At 63.0% G+C, this 24,808-nt stretch overlaps 2 protein-coding genes across 9 annotated transcripts in view; both read right to left on the bottom strand.

The window, feature by feature from the left end:
* Positions 1-62: 62 nt before the first annotated feature.
* LOC104349276 (mitochondrial Rho GTPase 2) lies at positions 63-21,202 on the bottom strand. Of its 8 annotated transcripts, XM_086473186.1 has the most exons (24): positions 21,166-21,202; positions 20,568-20,626; positions 19,397-19,478; positions 19,230-19,273; positions 17,897-17,950; positions 17,434-17,486; positions 16,770-16,878; positions 16,229-16,330; positions 15,676-15,774; positions 15,120-15,228; positions 14,728-14,848; positions 13,815-13,899; positions 12,526-12,671; positions 12,337-12,437; positions 12,134-12,264; positions 11,620-11,700; positions 11,323-11,445; positions 11,015-11,217; positions 2,994-3,125; positions 2,469-2,693; positions 1,613-1,725; positions 1,253-1,353; positions 447-507; positions 63-334 (listed from the first exon to the last, which is right to left on the bottom strand). In XM_086473186.1, the coding sequence occupies exons 1-24, from the start codon at positions 21,200-21,202 to the stop codon at positions 63-65; spliced, it is 2,643 nt and encodes an 880-aa protein (XP_086329312.1). The 8 variants fall into 8 exon arrangements, with proteins under 8 accessions (XP_086329312.1, XP_086329319.1, XP_086329320.1 ...); XM_086473187.1 differs by lacking the exons at positions 63-334; positions 447-507; positions 1,253-1,353; ... (1 more) ...; positions 2,469-2,693; positions 2,994-3,125 and adding an exon at positions 9,353-9,663; XM_086473188.1 differs by lacking the exons at positions 63-334; positions 447-507; positions 1,253-1,353; ... (1 more) ...; positions 2,469-2,693; positions 2,994-3,125 and adding an exon at positions 9,353-9,663 and having other exon boundaries at positions 12,137-12,264.
* Positions 21,203-21,618: 416 nt separating this feature from the next.
* The window catches only part of WDR90 (WD repeat domain 90), a 32,132-nt gene continuing 28,942 nt past the window's right edge, over positions 21,619-24,808 (bottom strand). Inside the window, exons 38-41 of the mRNA XM_086472839.1 lie at positions 24,337-24,480; positions 23,127-23,246; positions 22,572-22,656; positions 21,619-21,776 (exon numbers count right to left, since the gene is read on the bottom strand). Coding sequence (XP_086328965.1) covers positions 21,619-21,776; positions 22,572-22,656; positions 23,127-23,246; positions 24,337-24,480 — 507 coding nt within the window. The remainder of the gene's footprint in view (positions 21,777-22,571; positions 22,657-23,126; positions 23,247-24,336; positions 24,481-24,808) is intronic.

The raw sequence follows: 24,808 nt of genomic DNA, 5'->3' as shown, positions 1-24,808 counted from the left end.
TCACCAGGCTTGGAAAGAAAAATAAAGGACTGGGGAGCACGGGGGGAGAGGGGGAAGGTGGGTTATGGCGGGGGGGGGATCTGTGCCCCCAGCAGGTCGTAGGCAAAGATGTTCCAGAAGACGGCGAAGAGGAGGAAGGTGCCGTAGGAGAGGAGCAGGACCCACCAGCCGCACTGGTCCTGGAGGCTCTCCTCGTAGCTGCGCAGGATGGTCAGCCCCATGCTGATGCCCACGATGGCCCCCGCCAAGTGGGCCATGAAGCTGGGCTGGGGGCCCGAGGCCGGCAGCGGAGGGGAGAAGCGGAGCCAGACGGCGCGACCCACCTCGGAGCTCACTGGAAGGCAACGCCGGGATGATGCTGAGCGCCTGCTAACCCCCCCTGCCCACCTCAAAGGGCACCCCCCGGGTGGGGTGGGGGACACATGCGCCCGCAGCTGGGTACTCACTGCACACCAGCGCCAGCACCATCCGCAGCAGCTTGTAGGGGCAGCGCATCCCAGCCCAGTTCTGTGGGGAGGGATGGATGGACAATGGGCTGGCACCAGCGATGGCCTGGCACTGGGAGGGGGCTGCCACTGGGGCCCCCCGGTGTGCCCCAGCGGAGCTGTGCTCTGGCCCCCACGCAGCTCCAACCCCCCCCCCAGGTCCCTGCTTCTCCCCACGCGTGCCCACCCTAGGATGCAACCCAAGGGGGTGCCCACCTCATGGCGTCCACCCGCCATGTCACACCATGCTGCCCACCCGACGAGGCCCCCCCCATGGCACCCCACTCACACCGTGCCCCTCCCAATGCCACCCAATGGCACCCAGCCCATGGCACCCCCCCCCCAGTGCCACCCAACCCATGCCACCTAGCCTACAATGCCACTCAACAGCATCCACCCCATGGCATCTCCACCCCCCCCCCCCCAATGTCACACCATGCTGCCTACCCTATAATGCCACCCAACCCCATGGCACCCACCCCAATGGCACTCAGTCCATTGCACACACACCCCCCCAATGCCACCCAACCATGGCATCCCTCCCCCAACGTCACACCATGCTGCCTACCTTACAATGCCACCCAACGCACAGCATCCCCCCCGCCAATGTCACACCATGCTGCCTACCCTATAATGCCATCCAACCCCATGGCACCCCGCCCAATGGCACCCAACCCGTGGCATCCCACCCCCCAGTGCCACCCACCCCACGGTACCCTCCAATGTCACACCATGCCACCCACCCTCCCACCCCCTGCCATGCTGACCATGACGACGTTGGCAAGGTGGGCTGAGCAGAGCGCATAGACACCCCCCGAGCCCCCGACCAGGGGGGCCCGCATGTCCGTGATGGAGACGGTGAGGGACCCTGCGGGCACATGCAGGGCTCAGCATGGGGCCTCGCCCCCCCCCCCCCCCCTTAATTAATGACTGTCCACATTAATTAATTACACCCCCAGCCCCCAGGGCAAGTGGTGCTGGCAGTGCAGGGTGGTACCCAGTGGGTCGAGAGTGGGTGGCGAGCAAAGCCCCACATCCCCATCAAACTCAGAGGGTATCTCCCTGTGCCCTCCCCAGATCTGGTGATGGGGACTGATGGGGACAGCCCGCCCTGGGCACACACCCACCTGCCAGGACGCCGGCCAGGTAGAGGAAGCTGATGCGCAGGATGCCGTGCACCATCTCCAGGGGCACCCCGATCATCAGCTGCAGGAGGGCGTTGAACCCCAGCTGCTCCAGCCTGCCCGGGGCACAGGAGGGGACACGTGGTGGCTCAGGCCACGCAGCCCCGTGTTGTCCCCCCGCCTCTCCCCAGTGTGTCCCCCTGCCCTGGCAGGGACCTACCCCACGTGCATGAACATGTAGGTGAGGAAGCGCCAGGCACGCGCTCGGTGCCCGGGGTGGTAGACCAGGGGGCTCTTCATGTATTCGGGGTGGTAGGTCTGCAGCACCCACTTGTTCAGCCGGGCCCCATAGCAGAGGAACACGATGATCTGTGCCAAAACCCCACGGGTGTCACCCCCGGCACTGCCGAGACACCCCACCCCCCCACCCCCCCACCCCCCCCACCCCCTCCCATCCCTCTGTCCTGGGGCAGGGTCACCTGGCCCTACCAGATCTGAGCCCTCCATGGCCACCAGGACTTCACAACTGGGATCACCCATGCCTTCCACCCTGGGTCTGAGCCCCCGTATGGGCACTAGCACATCACGACTGGGCTCACCCATCCTCTGTGCTCCAGTTCTGAGCCACCCCCCCTTCCCCCCATGGGCACTGGGACATCACAACTAGGCTCACCCATCCCCTCTGCCCTTGGTCCAAGTCCTCCATGGCCACTGGCAGATCACAACCAGAGTCACTCATCCCTTCACCCCAGATCTGAGCCCCATCATAGGCACCAGGACATCACAACCAAGGTCACCCATCCTGTCCACCCCAGGTCTGACCCCCCCAAGGGCACCAGGATCAGCCCACGCCCCGTACCTGGGTGAGGGTGACGGCTGCCATGAAGACGGGGGGCGGACATGTGCGGTGCTGATAGAAGTACCAGCGCCGGTCCATCTCGCAGGGCAGGATCTCGTAGGCCACATAGCGGACGAAGCGCTTGTAGAAGCCCAGGCCGGTCTCGTCCAGCAGCACATCGCGGGGCAGGGCTCGCTGCCCGTTGGCGATGGCGCGCTTGAAGCTGCTCGAGCGCTTGCTGCTGATCTGCAGAGAGAGGCCGTGCCCACGGGGACCGCAGGGGCAGCTCGGGCTGGAGGGCTTGTGGCCACCCCCTGCCCATCGCCACCACCCCATGTCACAGACCAGACCAGCCACCCCAAGGCCGTGCCATTATCCCGTGCCAGGGGAGCCCCTGGGGACCACCGGTGTCTGCCCCCCCTCCCCAGGGGCACAGGGAGGTGCCCAGTGCCCACCCTGGGCTGGCACTCGTCCGCTCATCCCCGCCCCCGTGACCGTGACCCCTCGCCCGGCACTGACCAGGTCTACCAGCTCCTGATAGCAGACCTGCCCCTCGTCGTTGCCCTGTGCCAGGGCCACCAGCATGTCCAGCTTGGCAGGGTCCAGGGGCAGCTCATGGCTGTGCACAAGGCTGGCGAACGTCTCCACCCCGATGAAGCCGGTGTTTTCGGGGTCAAGCTATGGGGCACAGCATGGGGCATCACCAGGATGCCGGGGCTGCGGCTCCCTGATCAGCTGGGGAGATCATTTGGTGCCCCTTACCCTGGCCTCAAGCCTGGTGGCATCATGTGCCGCCCCATGGCACCAGCCCCTGCCTCTGCATGGGAAGCTGCAACCCCCACCTACCCTGTACCCCACACTGTGTGGGTGCCCCGTGCCGTGCGGGTGCCCCATGCCATGCCGGCGTCCCCGTCTCCCCGCGGCGCAGCCAACACTCTCCCACTCAGTTATTTTTCTCCGCCAGCAGCCTGCCAGCCAGGAAACCACGAAGCTAAACACACGCGCAGCCCTGGCACCAGCCTCCTCCTCCTCCTCCTCCTTCTCCTCCTCCAGCTCCTCCTGCACACCCTCGCCGCCGGGAGCTGGGCTCCGCCGTGCCAGGCACCCTGTGTCAAGGCACCCTGCGCCATCCCCAGGGCTCCCCGGGGCACCTGGCACCATTGGGCACCCACCACCATGGGGTACCCGACATGGTCCTGCTCATGGAGATGAGGAGCCTGGGGTGGCACGAGGAGGACGGAGATGAGGAGAGGGCACCGATGGCCAGGGCATAGCTCAAGCCCGGCCGAGGGTGGCCACCCTGCACCCCACAGAATCACCCTACAAACGGTGTTGAGTTTTGCTCCTTTCTTCTGCAGGGAACGCAGTGCAGGAGAGGAAACTCATCCTCTTAGGATGGGCAGGAGATGGAGTGCTGGGGGCATGGGTCGTACCCCCACCCTGGTATGCACCCCGTCCCTCCGGCCCCTGCAGGGAACAGCCAAAGCCTCTTTCCCAAGAAGGGTCCAGCTGTCTGGACCCTCTGCCTGAGGCAGGCAGGGGTGCAGGGTGGGGAGCAGGGTAGGCTGCAGGGTGCAGGGTGCAGGGTGTGGGGTGCAGGCAGTGCTCACATCCTCATAGCAGCAACAAGGCCACGGGAGCAGCGCCAGCTGTCGGGGTGCAGGAGCACCCCGGTGTCACCCGTCCCCCCCATGCCCCACACACGCCACCCCACAGGCACCACGTGTGTGTGTCACGCCGGGACCTGGCACACACTGTCCCCATGTGTTGGCACACGCCGAGCTCACCGGCCCCCGGAGAGCCCCAGCAGCAGCCAGGAAGCCCCTCTCTGCTTTTGGGGTGCATCTCCCCACCCCAACACCACTGGCCCCCTCTGGCCCCCCAGGGGGGGCCCCAATCCCCAGCCCCCCCAGCCCCTCTGCCCTGCTGGGCTCTCTCAAGTCCTTCTCTCTCCTGCTCAACCCTGAAGGGCTCGGAGGAGCACAGAGCCCCCACACCCCAGGGTGGGGTGACATGGGGGACAGCACCACAGCTCGCAGGCTGGGGGACTTGGCCAAGGTCACAGAGCCAGCCAGGGGCGAGGGGGGACCGTTAATATTCCTGAACCCCAACCAATTCCCTCTGCATCCCCCAGGTGAGAGCCACCAGCTCGGCCCAGGGTGGGTGGGGATGGAGGGACGAGGCGGCCGGGCACCAGGGGAGCTGCTGGGGGCTGAGCACCGGACAGGGCCGGGGTGCAGCGGGTGTGAACGCATATCGGGGCCTGATCCTGCCGGCGGAGCGGAGCCCAGAGCCACGCAGCGTTAATGCTCCACGGCCTGATCCTGCAACCAGGTCACGGGGCTGGGTGCAGCCCCCTGCGAAGGCGGGCGAGCCCCCCCCCAGCCTCACTGGGGGTGGCCCAGCCCCACGGCAGCCCTGGGGCCCCATCCTGCACCCAGCGCTGAGGCTCGGCACCACCGCAGGTGCCGGGGCTCAGCTGCCCGGCACCCCTCGTCCTTGAGGGTGCACCCGGCAGGATCCGGCCCGGGGCAGGAGAAGCGGAGAGTGAGAAGGAGGAGGCCACAAGTGAGCTGAGTTGCGCGGTCTCAGCGGCGCAAGGAGGGGGGGCTCGGGTCCCCCGGGGCAGCGATGGAGGGCGCCGGGGGGGATGCTCAGCGGGGAGCAGCGGGCGCGGTAGCCGCCCTGAGCAGGCAGCGCTGCCCGGCGCCTGCCAGACCCGCGGGCAGCTCTGCCCGCTGCGCGGCAGCCGTGCCCGGTGCATGCGAGCATCCCCCGCCAGTAGCGATGCCCTGTGCACAGCGGCCCCCCCCCCCCCCCCCCTCCCGCCCTGAAGCGGAGCCCGGTGTCCGCCTGCCCCCCCCGGCAGCGCTGCCCGGTGCTCGGTGCCCTCCCCGCGGTCCCCGTCCCCGCTCTCACCTGCTCCTGGATGAGCTGGAGCAGGGAGCTCCTGTCCATGCACCCGGCGGGCGGCGGGCTCCGCCGCTCCCCCGCGCCCGGGGCCGGCGAACCGGGCAGGGGAGCGGCGCGGGCGGCGGGGGCGGCGGGGGGAACGGCTCTCCCCGCCAGCCCCGCGTTGCGGCGGGCCCGGGAGCGAGCGGCGAGCGGCGGCGCCGGGAGCCGCCGATGGCAGCGGGGCGGCGGCGGCGGCGGCGGCGGCGGGGGCGGGAGCGGAGCCGAGCGGAGCCGCCCCCGCCGCAGCGCACGGCGCAGCGCTCCCCCCCCCCGCCTCGCCCGCCCGCCCGCCGCCGCGAGGGGAACCGGGACCCGCCCCGCTCCGCCCCGCTGGCAGCCCCGAGACACGGGGCGGGGAGGGAGAGCCGGCACCGGGCACCGGCAGCCCGGGATGGTGCCTGTATCCCGGCACGGGTACCCGCATCCCGGTACTGGTACCCACATCCCGCTACGGTACCTGCATCCCGGTACGGGTACCCACATCCCAGTACGGTACCTGCATTCCGGTACTGGTACCCACATCCTGGTACAGTACCTGTATCCCAGTACAGGTACCCACATCCTGGTACTGGTACTCACATCCCAGTACGGTACCTGCATCCTACTATGGATACCCACATTCCAGTACTGGTACTCACAGCCCAACACAGTACCTGTATCCTGGTACAGCACCTGCATCCTGGTACGGTACCTGCATCCCAGTATAAGTACCTACATCCCAGTACTGGTACCCACATCCCAGTACGGTACCTTCATCCCAGTACAGTATCTGCATCTCGGTACCAAAACTCACATTCCATTTACAGCACCTGCATCCCAGTATGGGCACCTGCATCCCAGTACTCCCAGCACAGTATCTGCATCCCAGTACTGATACCTGCATCCTGGTACATGTTTTTGCATCACGGTGCAGCACCTGCATCCTGCTACAGGAACCCATATCCTGGCATAGCACCTGCATCCCAGTATGGGCACCAGGTACCTCCTGAATCTGGCACAGGTGACTGCAAACTTCACCTCCAGCCTAACCCTGGCTCCCCCAGGCCAGCACCGGTCTGGGTGCACCCCCCATGGGTGCTCCACCTGCCCTGGGGCACATGGTGCCGCCTGGCACCCGGTGCCCTTGAACTGGAACCCCTTTCATGACGTGCAGACCCCCAGGCCAGGCCTGCTACCCCCATGCACCTCGTCCCGTGGGGCTGGGTGTCCCCAGGCCCCGGCCCTGGCACTGTCCCCATTCCTCCAGGCCACAGCTCAGCCTCACTGCGAGCGCCAGGGCAGCTCTGGGCTTCACAGCCCTGCCATGGCATGGGGCTGTCTCCGGCTGGCCTGGCACTGCTGTGGCTTGGGGCTGTCCCCACGCCAGGGCAGAGGGGCTGGGAGGCAGCAGGCTGGTGATGCTGGCTGGCACGGCCCGGGCAGAGACGCCAGGCAGTGGGCCGATGCCCAGGCTCCTTCCTCAGGGACTGCGTGCGGCCAGGGGGGAGCTCCCAGCACCCTGCCGCGTGCATCCCCTGTCCCGGCACGGCGTGCGTGGCTCTGGCACACACCAGCACTATTAATACACATGGCAGCACGTGGGCTTGCTGCTCTCGTGGGGCCCAGCCTGGTTTGGGCTCACCAGGGAGCACCGTGCGTCCCATCCACCTTGGCGTCACCTCCTCTGCCCCTCATGGCGGTACTGGCCATGCCCTGGCACCCCTGGATGCCCTGGTTTGCTGTGGTGGGAAGGGTCCCCTCTCCCAGCCTGGCAGCCTGGAGTGACCCCATTGCACACGGGGGAGCAAAGGCCCCGGAGAGATGCTGGGAAAAGCCTTTTCCCCAGCTGTGCCTGTGTTCCTGGTGCCCAGCGCCCGTGGCTGAGCCTGCAGAGACAGAAAGAGCCGAGGGAAAAGCTGCCACGGGGGAACGGGAGCAGGCAGGGGAGGTGGCACAGCCGCAGGAGCTGCAGGCGTGTGGGGGGAAGGAGGCTGCAGGGAATTGGGGAGCCCCTAATCCCGTGTTACGGGCGACAGGGCCACGGCTCCCAGGGGCAGACAAGCCCCTGCTTCCCATTGCCCATCCGATCCTGCCAGAGGGACACAGGGACCCACCACCTCCTTCCCCATCTCTCCTCACTGGCTGGCACTTGTTGCAGAAGCACCTGTGTGCCCAAGCACCAAGGAGCCCCAAGCCAGGCCTGAGTCTTGCTCCCCCAGGACCAGGCCTAAAGCTCCTGCCCTAAACCCCTAATTTGGGATCCTAAATCCCCCAAACAGGGTGGGCAGCCCAGACCCTTCAGGGCTCCTGGGTCCCACCACAGCCAAGAGGGGCCCCAAGCTCTGCACAGCCCTGGCAGGGGTGAGGGGTCCTGCTCCCCAGGAGAGGCAGGACACGCGTGCAAGAGGAAGGTGTGTAAAAATTTATTTTGTTGTAGAGAACGAAGCTAAAACAGTAGGGCTTCACCAGACCGGGGCCAGCGCTGGGAGCAAGGTCCAACCACCAGCCACAGGCCTGGTGAGCAGAGCCGGGCACGGAGAGGGGGTACAGGAACACCAGGGACGTGGCCCTGGCAGGGCCAGGAACCATGGGCCGGTAGCGAGCACAGTAGCAGTGGGTGCTCGACTGGCAAAGCGATTCTGGCACAGGCAGGGACCCCCAGTCCGTCCAGCACTGGGGACTGGGCATTGGTGGGATGAGGGCACCACCCTGGGACCACCCCTGTAAGAGATGCTGGCTGCTGCCCAGTGACTTCTCAACCACCTCACTGTCTCCAGGCCACGATAAAAAAGTTTAAATAGACAAAAACATAGAGAAAAGCAGCTCCAGCTGTTACCTCTGTGCTGCCCCACCAGCTACCTGCAAAGAAACCTACCCTGAGTGAGCTCGAACAGCTCAAGAGCTACTGCCACCGTGCCAGGAGCTGACCCAGGCTCCTCCTGGAAGGATGGGAGCCCAGGGACGGGGGCAAGCTGAGCGCAGGGGCCAGCACAGGCTGGCCTGGCTCGTTGGGACTAAGGGACAGGGACGCTGTGGGACTCCAGCCCCCGATTTATGCTGGGTTGAAGTCATGGCAGCTGCCTGGCAGCTAACGTCAGCTCTGGTGTGGGCAGGGGACAAAAGGGCTTCCAGTTGTACCAGGAGATGCAACGCCCAGAGCTTTGCACGCTGGGACAGCCCTGTGGAGCGGACAGCAAGACAAGGGCCGTATGCCAACGTGTGGCACAGTGTGGCACCAGCTACAGCAATGGCACTGCGGGGAAAGAACCACAGCCTGCCTTTGGGGGTGCAGCGGGTACCCTACGCCCCCTCACAGGACTCCCCAGCTTACCAGGGCTCCTGGGGCCTTGAGAATACTGGTGGCCAGGGCAGGTGTGGGGAGGGGACGGGCCACGCAGCCAGGCAAGGGAGAAGGGTGGATGGGCAGAGAGGCTGGCACACTGCAGGACTCCGAGTATTTTTGCCCAGAAACAAAGGAGAGAAGGAGCCTGGGACAAGTCCTGGGTATCGCTCCCTCCCCTTGCAGCATCCTAGCAGGAGGGGCCAGGAGTGACCCCAAAACACAGGGCCTTGGGGGGTGCAAGTGCCTGGCCCTCCACAGCTGCCTTTCCCAGCACTGGCTGAAGGAAACAGGGACAGGGGACGGAGCTGTGCCCCAGGGGACTGAAGCCACGAGCTGGTTTGGCTCTGCTCTGCTGCCGCTGGAGGTCCCAGGGGCTCCGGGAGTGTTGCCCCCTAGAATTGAGGGCACCAGCACAGCCCTCTGGGGAAGGGACGTGCCCGGCCCAACAGATACCGAAACACTCATGTTTAAGCTTAAAAACAATCGTTAAAAAAAAATTTAACAGAATAAAAGCTGAGGGTGATACTCCAGCTGCCGGTGAGGTGGAGCCCGCAGGCAGAGCAGCCTGGTCCCTGCTGCCACGGCTGGGCAGGTGCCGCGCGGGCGAGGAGGCCACAGAGGCCGGCAGGGTGAGGCTGACCGGTGCGGGGGATCTATCCTGCTGGTGGTGTGAAGTCCGGTTTCACTGGTCCTGCAATCCAGGCTGGGGGGAAAAAGGAGGATCTCCCACCAGGGACCAGCTTGAGGCAGGGCCCCTCACCGGGGCGCCACTGGGGACGGGGACGCTGGTGTCACGGGGAGGACGGGGTGGAGAGTGACTCTCATTTGTTCTTGGCTAGCACGCGGTACAGCGTGAACCCTACCAGAGCAGTCACCGCGGCCCCCAGAGCCACCCGGAGCCAGAAGGACGCCGCTCCCAGCTCCACGGCATTCAAGTGGCTGCAAGGAAAGAGAGAGGAGAGGGCAGTGAGCGCGGTGCACAGAGACGGCCGACCAAACGCCAAGCTCCCCAACGGCCCGGGGTGCTTCCACCCCAAGCAGGGAGGTTGGGGTGTCCCTGGGGGGGCAGAGGGCGACCGCGCCGCAGCTCCAGGCCGGTGGATACAGCCGAAGGCAAAGAGTGGCAAGAGGCTCCCCCAGCCCCAACACCCAGAGAGGCTGCTGCCCGGCATCATCGTCACCATCAAGGCAAAGGCTGGCTCCCCGCCCCGCCGGTGGGACGGTTGTGGCTTTACCCTCTCTGGAAATAGCACACCAACACCTAAATAATTAGTACGGGCAAGGAGGGACGGATCTGCCTTTCTAGGTCAAGATGCTTTTACAACTCCGAGTGCACCGAGACCCAGAAGCGGATGCGGGCAGTAGCGGTGCCACAGCCGGCGACAGGGCAGCGAGGAAAGGGGCCCAGTCCCGCCTGAGCGTACGCCTTCCCTTCCCAAACACGTGCTATCCTGCATCAATGTGCTCCTCTCTGAGGAGGAAAGACATATCCATTATTCATTCCCCACTAAATCAGGGGAGAACAGCCAATCCCTGGCCCTCCATTACGCTGTTATTTATTTATACCACATACCCTAAGATATATTAAGAATATTTAAATTTTAATACTGCAGAGGGGAAAAAAAAGTGTCAGCTCTAAAAATAAAGTTGTTTATTGAAAAGAAGCTAGAGGGAAAACTACTCACTAGTAATCCCATCCTGCTTCCAACGCACCCACACGTTCTCCCCGGGAGGGCTCAGCCCCCGGCGCTGCACCGACCCTCAGCTTTCAGCCCCCTCGTGTGGAGCAATGCTGCACGCAGGCACGCTCTCCTTCCCAGATCTCCTATGACCGGCCTGGATGCCGCCCTACCCCCTTACCCAGCCCCTTTCAGGTGTGGGTCCTTCCCAAGGGAGGTGGTGTGAACAGAGGTCTCGCTTCACTGACCTCTTTTTCAGTCTGATCCACCTCATCAGGAGAAAATAGCTGCCACCCCGCCTCTGCGGGCCCTGGCAAACTAGGCTGGCTACTCCCCTTCAGCATGTTTTATCTTAGGCTTCAAAAATAAAAACTCTCGTGGCAGGATCTACCTAATAATTCTGCCAGAGACACACGCAAGGCACAAGAGAGCCTCCACCCTCTCCAAGCCGGGGAAGAAGTGGCCTTTTTGCTTCAATCATGAGCAGATGACACCAAGAGCTGGAGAGAACCCCAACCAAAAGCAACGTGGCAGAGGCAGGGCTCGGACACAGCCCCCCTCCCCAAGTTCTGCTCCCAGCCGAGAGCCCCCTCTGCAGGAAGGATACTAACGGGAAGGTGGCAGCAGTGGCCAGCTTGGTGTAGATGGTGGTGCCGGGTGGGCCCTGGCCGTGGCAGGAGAAGAGGAAGGGCGGCGGGAGGCAGTGCTTGTAGCAGAACTCGGCGGGGGACAGTCCTGGCTGCTGACTGGCTTCTGGCAGGTCTGTCTTGGAGGCCACAAAGACACAGGGGATCTGGCTGTCCAGGTAGTGTTGCTGCAGAGACAGGGAGAAGGGCCAGCGAGGGGTAAGTGACCGACCCCTGGGAGCTGCAGGGCTGCCACGCCAAGGCTGAAATCCCACAGGGCCCCTGCCAGCTACCTTATAAATACTGGCACAGTAGCGGAAGGATCTGGGGTCGCTCAGGTCATAGATGAAGCAGGCGACATCGCAGGCAGCGTCCGACGGCTTCGCGAACTTGGCGTCGGCGCTGACCTCATACAGCTGGGGCAGGGGGGGAAAGGACCGTGGCACAGCGCCGCCTCGGGGCATCGGCCGCTTCTCCCACCAGCCCACGGACTGTGCCGGCGTGACCGCAGCCCCAGCCATTTTGGGGGACGCAGCCCCGCCTTGCTGCGAGGCAGACGCAGCAGCGACTCCCTCCTCTCCCCGACTTACTATAAGGTACTTCTCCTGGCCGTTGACCTGCACCGTGTTGATGGTGTAGAGGGATGGCTCTCCCGGGTTCTCCCTCTGGGCCTGCCACCAATGAAAACACCGTCTCAGACAGCGGGGAGCAAGAGCAGCGTTTGGGGGAGGGAGAGCATTTCACACTGTCCCAAGCCCCTGCGGTGGAACGGTCACTCAAAGGCTGGCCAGAGCCTGCCACGAGAGGCGGGACTGTTTGTGACACGCAGGGAAAGCCAGCATCATCTCGGGGAGACAGGGCTGCCCAGGAAAGGCACAGCCCCTCCAGATCCTCGGGACAAGCAGAGCAGGCCTGCGGCCTTAAGCAAAACTAAGGACGCGAGAGCCACAGGAACAGGCACCACCGGCACGGAGCGGGGATGTGAAGGCCTGTGCTGGGACGCTGGGGCCTGGCCACGGGCAGGAAGGTGCTGTCACGCAGCGGGTCACTGCTCCGCCGGGACACCCTGCCAGAGCACGGCCGGCGAGGGGAGCAGCCACTCACCGCGAGGCTCCTGCCGAGGAAGGCCTGCAGGAAGGCGGACTTGCCTGCGCCCCTTGCTCCCAGCACCTTGCAGAGGAAGACGTTTCTCTGGGTCTGGCCTTTCTCCAGGTCAATTCTCTTCTCCCGGGTCACTGGCAGGAGAGAGGCTGGGTGAGCGAGAGGAGGGACCCAAACTGTGACAGGAGGGGAGGGCATGGCCGTACCCGTGAGGGCTTGTGTCTGGGAGTCCTGCTCCGAGAGGATGGGGTAGCCCAAGTAGCCCAGGCACTCCAGGCAGTGCCGCACATCCAAGTAAGCCACAAGCCTGGAGAGACAGAGCACACCGGGAAGCCGACAAGGTCAGCAAGGGCTAAGTGACGTGACTGAAGACAGGGGAGAGGGACTGAGCTTACGTCCACTGGCAGAGGAATCCATGCAGGGAAAGCAGGCCTTTATCAGTGGTGCATACCGTGTTGTAGAGCTCGGGGCCCCAGGGCACGCAGGGGAAGACGCTGAAGAAGTTCTGCAGCTCTGTGGGTGACAGGGCTCCATCCTGGTCCTGCCAAAACAAAGAGTCAGCAGCTGAAGCAGGACACAGCCCACGCACACGCCAGCAGCTCTCTGCAGCCACACCACGCGTTGTCAGGGTCCAGAGAGGCGCCCCGGCACACGAGCCACCCTTCTCGCTGTTGCAGAATGTCACGGGGATGTTTTCAATGGCAAAAATCAATTGCAAACAAGGCCAGAGCTGCGCGAGCGCGCGGAGAGCCTGTGCCCCCGGGACTGCCATCACTGCATGAGAGACAGGCTGATTCCGCTCTGCGCTTGCAGCTGGAACCAGTGCCAGCCCCGCCACTGGGCAGGACCTGCCCACGCTCACCCTGCAGCCCTGAGCTTCCCCGGGGCCAGCTGCCACACAGCAGCCTGCATCGGTCCAGCCTGGCCTTTCACGCTGCCGGGTAACTAACCCAAGGTCTGCGTGTGGCTGCCGGGCCACTGGCCACCAGCTCACCACAGGCCAAGGCAGCGCCTTCAGGCTGGTGTGTCACAGAGGCTCGGCTGGCATCTGAGCACACGGGGCCGTGCATCGACTCCGTGCTGCGATGCCCCGTGGCCACAGAGCGGCCGTACCCCAGATGCACATCAGCACCGAGTAACTAGGCCGAGCAGGTGCACGCAGATCTGGCCCATCCCCTTCTCCCCCTCTCCAAAAAGCCAGAGGATGGCACGCAGCAGCTGCTTTCTCTCCCTCTCTCTGGCCTGGCGCCCCGCTCCACAGGGCTGGCAGCCATGCGGATGCCTGTGCTTGGGCCGTGCCTCACGGCCAGCAGCTGTGCCTGCTTTCCCTGCCACCCCGTGGGCTGCAGCCAGGCACTATGAGGGGCGACACCAGTTTGATGTTCACTCAAACCCACCCCCGAAGGCCCAAACTTCACTGGCTGCGCTTTGGTCAAAGGTAGTGACCACAACCCCATGCCCTTGACGTGCCATTGGACTACCTACAGCTTGCTGTGGCCACCTCCTGCTCTCAAAGGCTCAGCGAGAAGCCGTGAAGGGAGCGCTGTGGCAGAGGAAAGCCCTTCACTGGCACTACATTTGCCCCCCGGAGCAGAGGGGTGGGCAGGAGAAGAGCTGTGCCCCACCGTGCAAGGCCTAGCAGAGAGCATCCCCTCCCCGGGCAGCTCCAGCGCACGCTGCCCACCTTGTCGTGCTTCTCAAAGAGCCGCTGCAGGAACTGGTAGCCCAAGTGGTTGAGTTCTGTGGAGCAGCCAGGGGGAAGGCGGAACCTGTTGGAAGAGACCAAAAAGTGAGCTCCCTCGAGCCCTGAACAAAAGGCAGCATGTGAGCGGGTCTTGGGCCAAGCCAGATCTCAGAGCACACAGCTCGCCGCTCCCTCACTGCTCCAGGCCTGGCTACTCCTCAACACAGCCCCCTTGTTTCGGGGAGAAGCCCTCGAGGGTGCACAGTGACCTCTCCTTGGCACACCCAGCAGCCAGGGAGATGATGCAGCCCTTCCTCTGCTTCGCGCCCAGGGCTTCAACAGGGCATAGCACTACCCCTGGGGTCTTTCCACAGCACAGGCCCTGTTGCCTCCCCCCACAGCCTGCTGTCTGGGGATGAGAGCAGCTCACAAGCCAAACCCTTTCATTACTGCCAGATCACCACCTCCAGGGTGGCAGGGAGCAGAGAAGAGACAGCAGCTGCAGAATCAGCCGAGGGGGCTCTGCTGACAGCTCGCTGCTCCCGACAGAGTTGTTCTGCCTCAGCTCAGGCAGAGAGAGAACAACCTTCAAAAACCCCTTGCTGATGTCAAGGGAAGTCAGGGACAGGCCTTCATTCCCCACCTCCTTGCTCGCCTACATCGGAGCCAGCAGCACAGTCAGCAGCTCCAAGGCCCGTTGCATTCATCACCAACCCCACGTGTCAGCTCCTGCCCACAGGGGAAGGTGGAGCGTGAACCCGACCGTGAGCTGGGGGTGCAGATTCAGCCTCAGCTGAGGAACGCAGGAAACCCCAGGGTGCAGAAAGGAGATGGCAAAGGCGCTGAGTAGCCCCAGGGGTGCACCATGGGGACGTCACACCCTGCCTGCCCCACTCCACTGAAGGATACATACTGTGGGTAGAGATAGTCATCCGTCAGCTCCAGCTCGTCATCGTACCCAAAGCGGCGAAGGATGGTCCAGGTGGTTTCATGCCGGCCCCTCTGGATGAAGAGTGTGTTGAGGAAGAGGAAGCCTGCAAAAGAGATCAGGCAGCTCAGACACAGTGGGACCAACCACTGTGCTCAGCCTCAGGGATCCACTCCTCGGGACCACGCTTGCCCTAGGAAAACAGGCTGCTTGGACAGAGAGCTCTGGTAGCCACAGCAGGCTCAGGCTTGCTTTGACAAGAGGGACTAACTAGGCTGGGAATGAGAGCCAAGAGGCTCAGCCCAAGGGCAGGGCCCCTGAAGGAGACAGGTCCCTCTTCCTTGCTGGGAAGGGGCACAGAGCCCTTGTGCTGTTACCGTTCAACGTCAGGCCGTTGTCTTGCACCCCGTCTGTGGTGTTCTTCCACACAACCATTTTCACGTCCTCCAGGGCCTGGGGAGCCAGTGGGTTTCCAAAGCAGGACTTCTGCCTCCCAAGAGAAAGGTCGTCATCAGCAAAGCACACAGACGGCGCAACCCTCGGTCTCACCAGCATCCCTCTCCCCTGGCAAGGAGGCTGTTTCTAGCAGAGCAAATCCACCCAGCTGAAGGATTACTGCCTTAGACCTTGACCAAACCCCTGACCTTCAGCATCCCACTAACACATGACTCAACATCTTCAGAGCCTCCTGCTCTTCCCACAGCAGAGCAAACCCAGCCCAAGCTTAGTGAAGATGGAAGACCTGTGGATGTCCGTGTGCTCAGAGACACACTCTACAGGGCTTTAGCTGTGCAACAGCAGAAGTACTGAATGCAAATGGGATGTCTGTGTCAGGAGAGGAGCCGCCTTTCTGCCTGGTATTGGAAGGAAAGAGGACCCCAATAGCTTCCCACAAGTGACTGGGGAGTATCTCAGCTCTGCAGCCAGCCCTACCTGGAAGTAGTTGAGTTCATCATCACTAAGGATCTGGTTGTTATCCTGGTCCGAGAGGTTGAAAATCCGGGTCAGCGCCCGTGCACACGCAGGTTTCAGCTGCAAGGGACCAACCATGGTGATAAAAACAGGGTACCACCTTCAGCCTGGCCTTTCCTCCTGCCTCCTGAAACCCCAGGCACAGAGGGGTGCCCTTCCCAGCACTGGCTGGGAACATGAACCAGCTAGGCCAGTACCACAGCCACCTTGGAGGTGGGAGTCAAAAGCAGGAGAGCCCATGGGGAAGGTTTCTCCTGGACCCTTCCCACCACGGCTAACACATGGTCTGGAGCATGAGGGCTTCTGCCCCAACGCAGCCCTAGTCCTTGCACATCTCTCTGGCCTGGATGTGCTCAGCTGGCTGCGCTGAGCACAGGGGATGGGTGCTTTCCTCTCGTTCTGGCTGCGTCAGCCCCAACTTTCCACCCTCTACCCAGGGGCAAAAGCACAGCACCAGACCGGAGCGCTGTGATGGGAAGGAGCTCCTCCAGGGGCTGCGAGCAGTGCTGCCTACCTGCTTCTCCTCTGGGTCGTAGAGCGGGGCGGTGGGGTGCAGCACAGCTTTCTGGGCATAGTAGAAGAGCTCAGAGATGTTCTTGAGGTTCTTGGCAGAGCACTAGGGATTCAAAGGAAGAGACAGCCCTGTGAGCGGGGCAGGCAATGGGCTGGTGCCAAGGGACAGGAGGAGGATGATACAAGCTCACCAAGCCAGGTAAGCTGTGCATCAAAGCACAGAGAAAGGTCTGTCCACCATTAGGAAAAAACAAAAGGGAAACCTGCTGCTCATACACTGGCTTTGCTGCACCCAGAGCCAACAGGGACTGCTCGTGGCTCCAACACCAGTTACAGCTAGAGAGCTAGAGTGGGCAGACATTGAACCCCACTCCCTGCGAGGAAGGCAAAGGACAGAAAGCTGAAAGCAGAGGCCCTCAGGAACCAGACGGGTACTTCTGCAGAGCAACATCAGCAGCGTAGCTCTCCCCAAGCACAAAAGGCTCCCTGGCTTACACCAGACAAGAGTTCCTACCCCTCAGGGAACCCTCCAGTTCCCTCACCTCCACGCAGGTCTCAATCTCTGAGAACTGGTTCATGATGGGCAGGATGACATCCATGGAGCTCCCCACCTGCAGGTCAGACTTGTTTCCCACTAAAATAATGGGGATCCTGGGGAAGAAAGAACAGGGTCAAGGAGCATAAGTCAGGCCACCCCTCTCCCAGTCTCAGCCCTGCCCCAGCCACCCGTGCTCCCAGGCAACAGGCTGGGGAGCCTCCCCACCCTCCTCCGCAAGGTCCACAGCAGCTTTCCTGCCTCCCACGGCTGGGAGCATCCATCTGGAGAAACAGACTGCCTGATCCCGCTTACGCTTTCACCCAGCAACAATATGTTCAGGAGCCTTTAATCCAGCACAGCAGCCTTCTGCCTCAGCGATCCACACACAGATTGCGGCTTCTGCGCTCCTTTACTCCCTTGGCAGCCTCCTGTCCCTGCCTGCCTGAGAAGAGACCAAGGGGGGAAGGAACCCTCTCCTGCGGCCCTCTGCCTCAGCTAGATCTGTGAGGGAGAAAAGCCCCCACGTTCTTCTGCTACAAGTGGTCTGGCCATGAGCCACAAAGCTGGTTTGAGCCGAGCAACCTCTGCCCAACGCAAAAGTGGCGAGGACCCCGCAAGCCTCTGGAACCCCCCAATTCTGCACCCGCAGACCACGCCACACACGGTACCTGGAGCCCTTTTCGACTCCCCCGTTCACCATGGGGATCCACTTTGTGCGAATCTGAAAGGCAAGCACAGGGAAAGAGCTGTCAGCACAGCCTAGGGAGGGAGCGGCACTCCCAGCACAGCTCCCAGCACAGGCGCTGCGGCAGCCAGCAGGGCCCTGCAGCCATCTGCTCCCCGGCGTTCCCCTGCACCAGCAGGCAGAGCAGACCCAGGGGTGCTGGCTGCCAGCAGAAGGATGCGACAAGCCTGTTGCCCGCCCAGCACGTGAGGAGCAAGTTTGGGCTGTGCTCAGCCTGCCTCTGCTTGCAGTGGTCTCAAACCCCAAATCCCCCGCAGGGCTGGAGGGCACCAGTACCCACCCCCCACGAAAAAGCCAGGGGAGCACGGAAGGACCCAGCACTGGGAACCCCTTTGGCGCTGCTGCTGGAGTGGGGCCGCTCAGGGCTCTGGTAGGGGACTCGTTACCTTCTCAATGGTGGCCTCCTTGGTGACATCGTACACCACACAGACCACGTTGGCCTGCAAGAGAGAAGCGACAGCGGGGGGGTGAGCGAGGGTCCCTGCGGCACACCCCCCGCAGCGGGGAGCCAGCCTGAGCCCCAGGCGCAGCCCTGCCGGAGCGGCACACCGGCCAGGCAGCTCCGGCCCCACGCCTGCACCGAATCCCGGGGCTGCGGGCACGCGAGCGCGCACACGTCCACAGGGCCCTGCGACAGCCACGGCTCGCCCGCCCGCCACACCAGCTCTCCAGCGGGCTGCTCGGAGCAAAGACCAACTCCTCCGCCTCGGGAGCTGCTGGGAGCGAGCCCCTCTGCCTCCACGGCCGGCACCCCAGTTCCTCCCTCCCACACGTCGCTGCAGTGGCTCTGGGCCCGGCGCTGGGCCCAGCCGCTGCCCTCCTCCCCTCCCCGACCCCGCACAGACAGCGCTGACACCGACGCTTTATTTGAAGCAGACAGGAGGGATCACTGGGCCTTTCAGGAGAGAGTTTAGCGCTAATCCCGAGGACACACAAGGGTTTAGGCAGGATTTCCTGAAGCCATTTTAAGCCTCTGTATACTCTTGTTGTCTAGGTGCATGGAGCAGGACCCCTGTGCCCACTGGCCCACCTCCTTGGCCATTAGCCAGCGAGGTGGAGAGATTAAATAGCTTTGCTCATGTGAGACTCGCAGGGGAGAGAGAGTTTTATTCTCCATAACGAAGAGGCCCTCCTCTGTGCAGAGCCGAGGTTAATCCCAGGGCAGAGAAGAGCAGCTGGGCCCACCCCAGCCAGCCGGCTGGATTATTCCTCCACGGCTGCTCTGAGGGCTGAGGGAGCCTTCATTCCTCCCTGCTCAGTGCTCCCTGGGGCTCCAGCTCCCAAATCAACTCCTCTGTGCCACTGCTTCATCAGGCAGCCACAGGGACCTAATGTAGGGAGCAGGGGGAGGGGGGTCTCATCCAAGCTCAGCAACTGCTTCTCCCTTCTGAGCCTCTCAGGAACACCCCGAGGCTAAGAGCACATCATCTGCTCAGCAGCTTCCACCACCTCCTGGTGGGCAGTGAGCTGCCCCCCACTGCTCTCCTTCTGGAGGCTCCCTGGAGGGCTAGGACAAGCCACATACAACAGCTTACAAGACAGAGAAGGATTAAACAAACCTCTAAACAAACCGAGAGCATTAATCCACAGATAACCAACTGCCTGTGCATCTCCGAGGGGCTAACGGGGAGAGCGAGCAGCTACGTGTCACTCGCCAGCTGCAGAGCTACAGGCACCACAGCTCTCTGTCCCACCACACCCCCACCCAGCCCCGCTCACCTTGGAGATCTCCTCCTGCAGCTCATCCTCCGTCTGCTCCGACTCTGGAAGGGGAAGAGAGCCGTCACCAACCACCCCCGGCAGTGGGGACCCCTTCCCACTCCCCTCAGCTGGGCAGAGAAGGGAGAAGTGAGGCTGGCAGGGAGCGAGAAGGGACGGGACCCTACCTGAGTAGTCCACTATGTGTGTGGGGACCTTCTCAGGGGTGACATCAGCTGGGATTGTGATCTCCTCCGCACGAGGGGGCACCTGCAAAGCCAGCAGACTCCGGTCCAGCCAGCCGTGCCGAACACACCCGAGAGGACGGGTGACAAGGGACTTCAGATGCCAACATGGCCCTCCCTGCCATGGTGGGATGAGCTCCAGACCACGGATGGCTCTTGGCACACTGGGCTGCAGCTGCTGCTGCGGCTTGCTACAGCCCAGCCCTCGCACAGCCAGTCCCCCTGTGGTGAAACCTCCGACCGCCTCCTGGCCCCAAGCCCCCCCTCGAGACACAGCTCCTCGCGGGGCCGGGGAAGCCAGCTTTCCGACAAGCCAGCGCTGCCGCCCCCGCTACAGCTCCGGAGATAAGACCTCAGCACTCCCCCAGCTCTCCGACCTGACCTCTTGGCAGCTGGGAGAAGGGCTAAGCTGATTGTCTGGGCTTTGCTGCGAGAGCACGGGAAGGTGCCCAGAGCCGGTCCTCCCCCGAGCCCCTGGAGCTGATGTTTCCCAATACAAACGTCGCAGAGGGCACCATCTGCTCGCAGGTGGCAGGAGAAGCTGCCTGACAGCCAGAGCAATCCCGTTTCCCTATCTGAACCATGATGGGACAGTGAGCTGCTGAGCCAGAGGCTCCAAGTAGCATGTGCTGGCGGGCTGGATGCTGCTCCTTGTCGATGGCCCAGCTCAAAGCACCAAGCCCGTCTCCAGACACACGCAGAAGGGTGGGAAACGTGGCTTGACCTCTTCCAAGGGCTCTGTGCTGGTGCCACCGCAGCAAGGCCAGAGCTGGGGAGCAAACAGCAGTGGACAGCAGTGCACTGGCAGCAGCAGCGGGGAGCAAGGCCCTAGGAGGTACCTACATCTCTCCCCAGGGCTGACAGGACCCCAAGTTAGGGATTAGAGCACAGACTAGAGAAAACACTGTTTCAGCTGGAGCTCGCTGTGGTCCTCACAGGTTTAAGCTCAGCCAGACCAGCCCCGTGTCTATCACCAGTCACCAGGAGCTGCGTGTGTCTCCCAGACACCCCCACCTCGGGCTGGTGCCCCTCGGGACGGAGCCGTCCCACCGCTGCCTGGCAGGGCACCCAGCAAGGGGGCCCAGGGGTCTGTCCCTCCGCCCTCCCCACTCACCTCTTCAGGGAACTCCTCGCCCACTAGAGCCATGATCAGAGATGTCTTCCCCACCTGGGCTAGGAAAGAAAGGGAAAGCGTTGGCACCGGCCCGGCAGAGCCTGAGTGGGCCGAGGGCAGCAGCGGGCAGCAGCCACGGGGGAGCCAGCGGCCGGCGTCAATCCCAGCCGCGGGGCCCAGGGCGACTCGGCCCGCAGGCGAACGGGACGTCAGTGTCCTTGCCCCACGGGAGACCTCGGGGCGGAGGCCGGTAAAGCGGTGCAGCGCCTCCGCCCAGCTCGCCCGCGGCGGGGAGCCCGGGGCTGCTGCAGGGAGCCCACGGGAAGGGCCCCGCCCGCAGGAGCCGCCCGAAACGGGTGCCCGCAGGGCTGGCAACAGCAGCCCAGACAGCACTGAAACCGGGGCCGTCACGGTGGGGGACATGTCTCCCGCCTCGCCAGCTCCTCCAGGGGCCGGGGCCACGGGCAGGCCCGGCCGCTCCCCCCGGCCTCCTCCCACAGGTGAGGCCCTCCCGGGGCCGGGCGGCACCCCATGGGGCCCAGGCCGCCCGGAGGGCCCCGGCAGCCCACCCCGGGGCAGGCCCCGCCGCCCGCCTTACCCTCCCCCAGCAGGAGGATCCGCACGTCCCGCTTCATGGCGGCGCCGCCGCCGCTCCCGGGGCCGCCGCCGCCGCGTCCAGCCCCGCCCCCCCCCCTTCCGGCTCCACCAGCGAGCGGCGGCGCAGAGCGGCGCGCGCAGCGGTGGCGCCCCCTGGCGGGAGGAGGCGGCGCGCAGCAGCCCTAGACCTCCTGCCTTCAACTTTCGCTGGTTTATTAACCAAAAAAACCAAACACAACGGCAAATGGGGCCGTAAAACACATCCTGCAACCGCCCGGGCCCGGCCTGCAGGCTCGCCGCCCCGTCCCGGCCTCAGCAGCCCGTGGAGGGTGGGACTGGGGCCTGGTTGAGGCCTAAGCCGGGGCCTCGCCCAGGAGCCAGGGCCTGGCCGAGGGAACGGCATCAGCCTTCGTCCCCCGCTGGAGAAGTGCCGCTGGTCCAGGGGGCTCCCGGCTCAGCTGCCCGGGAGCTCCCAGAGGAGGACGGCGCTGTGGGAGGCCGTGAGGAGGAGGTGGCCAGAAGGGGCGAAGCAGCAGAGGTGGACGGTGTCATCATGGCCGGCATAATCCTGCGCATCGCTGGCGGGGCAGCGCAGCAGCCTCAGGAGGCGTTCTGTGGGGAAAGGAGAGGGTTTAGTGCCAGGGCAAGGAGGCTCCACCACCACAGGGCTTGTCCCTGGCCAGAGCACTGTTCCTGATCAGCCCCGGGGCCCACTCCCCTCCCTGCTGAGCTGCAAGTCAATAAGCTGAGCGACAGCAGCCGGTAATGCTGCTGGTACTGGCGAGAGAGCAGGACACGGCAGCTCCAAGCTGCGTGTCAGACTGTCACCCTGCAGTACTGGATGCAACAGCACATGTTAGTGCTGCTCTGCTGTCTCACACCCCCCTGAAGCACCTGGTCCTGCAGCTCTGGGGCAGGCATGGAGTTCACCCCACTCTCAGGAGCTGCTGCCTCCTCAGGCAGATACAAAAAGCTACAGGAGCAAGGTGCCCTTGACAGGAGAAGGGTGCTGATTGTCCCTGTGCTGTGGAAAGGTCCCTTCTGCCTCCCAGACTGTAGATCACATAGCCACCAAGACGAAGATAACCCATAACCTCAAGAAGTCATTTGAGTGACAAATCCTGCTTGCTGACAAACGGGATTGAGCTCATGCATCTTGTTTCTGACCTATAAGTCTCCCAGAGCTTTCTCCTTGCCCAGCTCATACCCTGCCCTCAGTCGCAGGACTGTAGCTCCCAGGGTCTGAGGACATGGGCAACTGTGTGTGCACGTCTCTCTCGTTTAAAGGAAAAAGGACACTTGGTTTCCCCCTGCTTGCAGAAAGAAGGGGAGATCCCTCCCTGCTGAAGGCAACCAAGGGACAAGGCAGCCTGGGCAGCAGAGTCCACGACACCCGCTGGTACTCACCACCGAAGCCAAGTGCCATGAAGCGTGCTGCAGGAGACAGGCTGAGCGACGTGGCGAAGTATGGCAAGGAGATCCTCTCAACCACCTGTGCTCCAGCAAGAGAAACACACCAACACCTCAGAAATAAGAAGGCGGGGGACCAGAGCTGCTGCAGTGACAGTCGTTAGGAGGGTAAAACGCTCCGCTCAAAGGGGAGGCTGACAGATGCACAGCACCTCTCAGAGCTCGGAAACCTGCCAAAGGCATCGACTTTCCAGAGGAGACTCGACTCAGTGGTTTAGAGACTGTTAGTGCTCCTGAAAGCAAACGCCTTCCCCTCCAGTCGGATGGAAAGGCAGCAGGGACTGGCAGCCAGCCCAGACCCAGCCCGAGGCAGAGGCAGGGCCCTGCTGCTCACCTGGGCCAGACCCAGGAGTTTCTGAGATGCAAAGCTGTTGCCCTGGGAGCAGCTGCTTGCCTGAGCCCACCCCACACCTTCAGACTTGGCTTTTCCCCATGGCCACAGCCCCGCAGTGGCAGAGGAGGGCCCGCGCTGCCCTGGCAGGGGACAGGTACCTGTTTCTTGCGCAGACTGTAAAACAAGGCTTCCTTCTGCAGCCCGAAGCCGACGTAGACCAGGGTACCAGGTTCCCAAGGACAGAAGGCGGCCAGGCTGGGCGGGAGGCTGCCGAGACCCTGGGGAGGGAAACCAGAGGGGGTAAAACTGAGGCTAACTTCTCCAGCCTGACCCAACGCAGCGGGGAACAAAAGGAGAGCACGGAGGGACACCAGCCCTTGGGCTGTGGGTGTCTGAGCAGCAGGAAATTAGTACGATGGAAGGTGTTTCCTCCCTCTTGCATTGCCATCTCCAATGTGCTCACAGCAAAGCAAGGAGCTACCACACACTGCCATGGAAAACTGAAGCAAATTGTTTAGTGTCATAGGAGTGGGAGACAGGAGGGACCACCACGTTGAATTTCCACTGAGGCATTATTGCTACGTGGGCTTGAAGGTGGGCTTGGGTTATGGGTCGGTTTCACATAAGAAAATAGGTCCCAGAAGACAGATCTTCAGTAATGGATACAAGATCAGCCCTTCCCCTGTTCACTGTGGGGAGATCATTTTGGAAACAAACAGCAGAACCGTTGACAGAACCCAACTGCTTGGCCCTGAGGGTGACAGGCCGAGGCACCACTGCTTGCCCCCCCGAAAAGACCCAGCTCCCTTCTGCGTGCCAATGACCATCTCCACGTCCTCTCTGATACAGACCCTCCTCCCTTTCTAGCGGGTGTCCTGCTGCCCAAATCTCACACCTGGGCTAGAGCCAAAGGGTTCTGCAAAGCAGCACAAACACACAGGGCTGGAGCACTTGGCTCCACGAACCCATCACTGGGCTCCTGGCTCTGAATATTCCTGTTCTTTGGGAGCGTCAAAGTTAGCAGTATGCTCGTCATCAGGCTTCTCTTCTGTGCGCTGTGCTCGCTGCTGCCTGTGCTGTTTTGTGTAGCACGGGGCTGTCAGCTCTTTGCAGATGCAGCTTCTGACTCCCCACGCTTACCAAATCAGCGGTTAGGCACTGCTGCAAGTCCCCCTGCCTTTCAACACGCAAGAAGCCGCCTTAACAAGATACCATACGAGCAGCAGAACTAACGAAGATGACTTTCCGAAGCACACACTCTTTGGTCCCGTCCCACTCGGAGCCTTGAGGCGTCCATCCCTCCTCCAGCTTGGCTGGTGCCGAGACCCATGCCACGAGCAGGCAGGGGCTGGCAGGTGCCACGCTCACCTCAGGGCCAGCAGGAGCCGGGAAGCTGAGCCAGTCGAGGAGCTCGCACTTATCCTTCAGCCAGTCGGAAGCCCAGACACTGACCCGCCGGTCCGAGCTGGTGGCCAGCCAGAGTTCACCTCCTTCCACCCCAAAGTCACAGTACTACGGAAGAGAAAGGCAATGCTGTGACCCCGTGTCCTGGTTTGGGCTAATTCTGTTTTAGTGCTTTAACTTTTCAGTTAAGTCTCCTCTAACTAACAGCCCTTTCTGAAACAGCAGCCTGTTTTTCCAGACAGTGACTGCTCCCAGCAGTGATAAGGGCTGATGTTTATAGTTCGTACCAAGGAATGGGATGCAGAGAGGCCCTGGCTTGTACTTGTTCTTACAGTGACCAAGGTCACTGCTAAATCTTGTACTCCATGTTGGGGTGCCGGGAGTGAAAAGGGTCACAAGCACAAAAAAGGTCACACCTGCAGGGAGGAGTGAACTG

This window comes from Leptosomus discolor, chromosome 14, assembly GCF_034619465.1.
Source record: "Leptosomus discolor isolate bLepDis1 chromosome 14, bLepDis1.hap2, whole genome shotgun sequence".
Lineage (NCBI taxonomy): Eukaryota > Metazoa > Chordata > Aves > Leptosomiformes > Leptosomidae > Leptosomus > Leptosomus discolor.
Note: the sequence above shows the minus strand (reverse complement) of the source record. Positions and strands in the feature narration are given on the sequence as shown.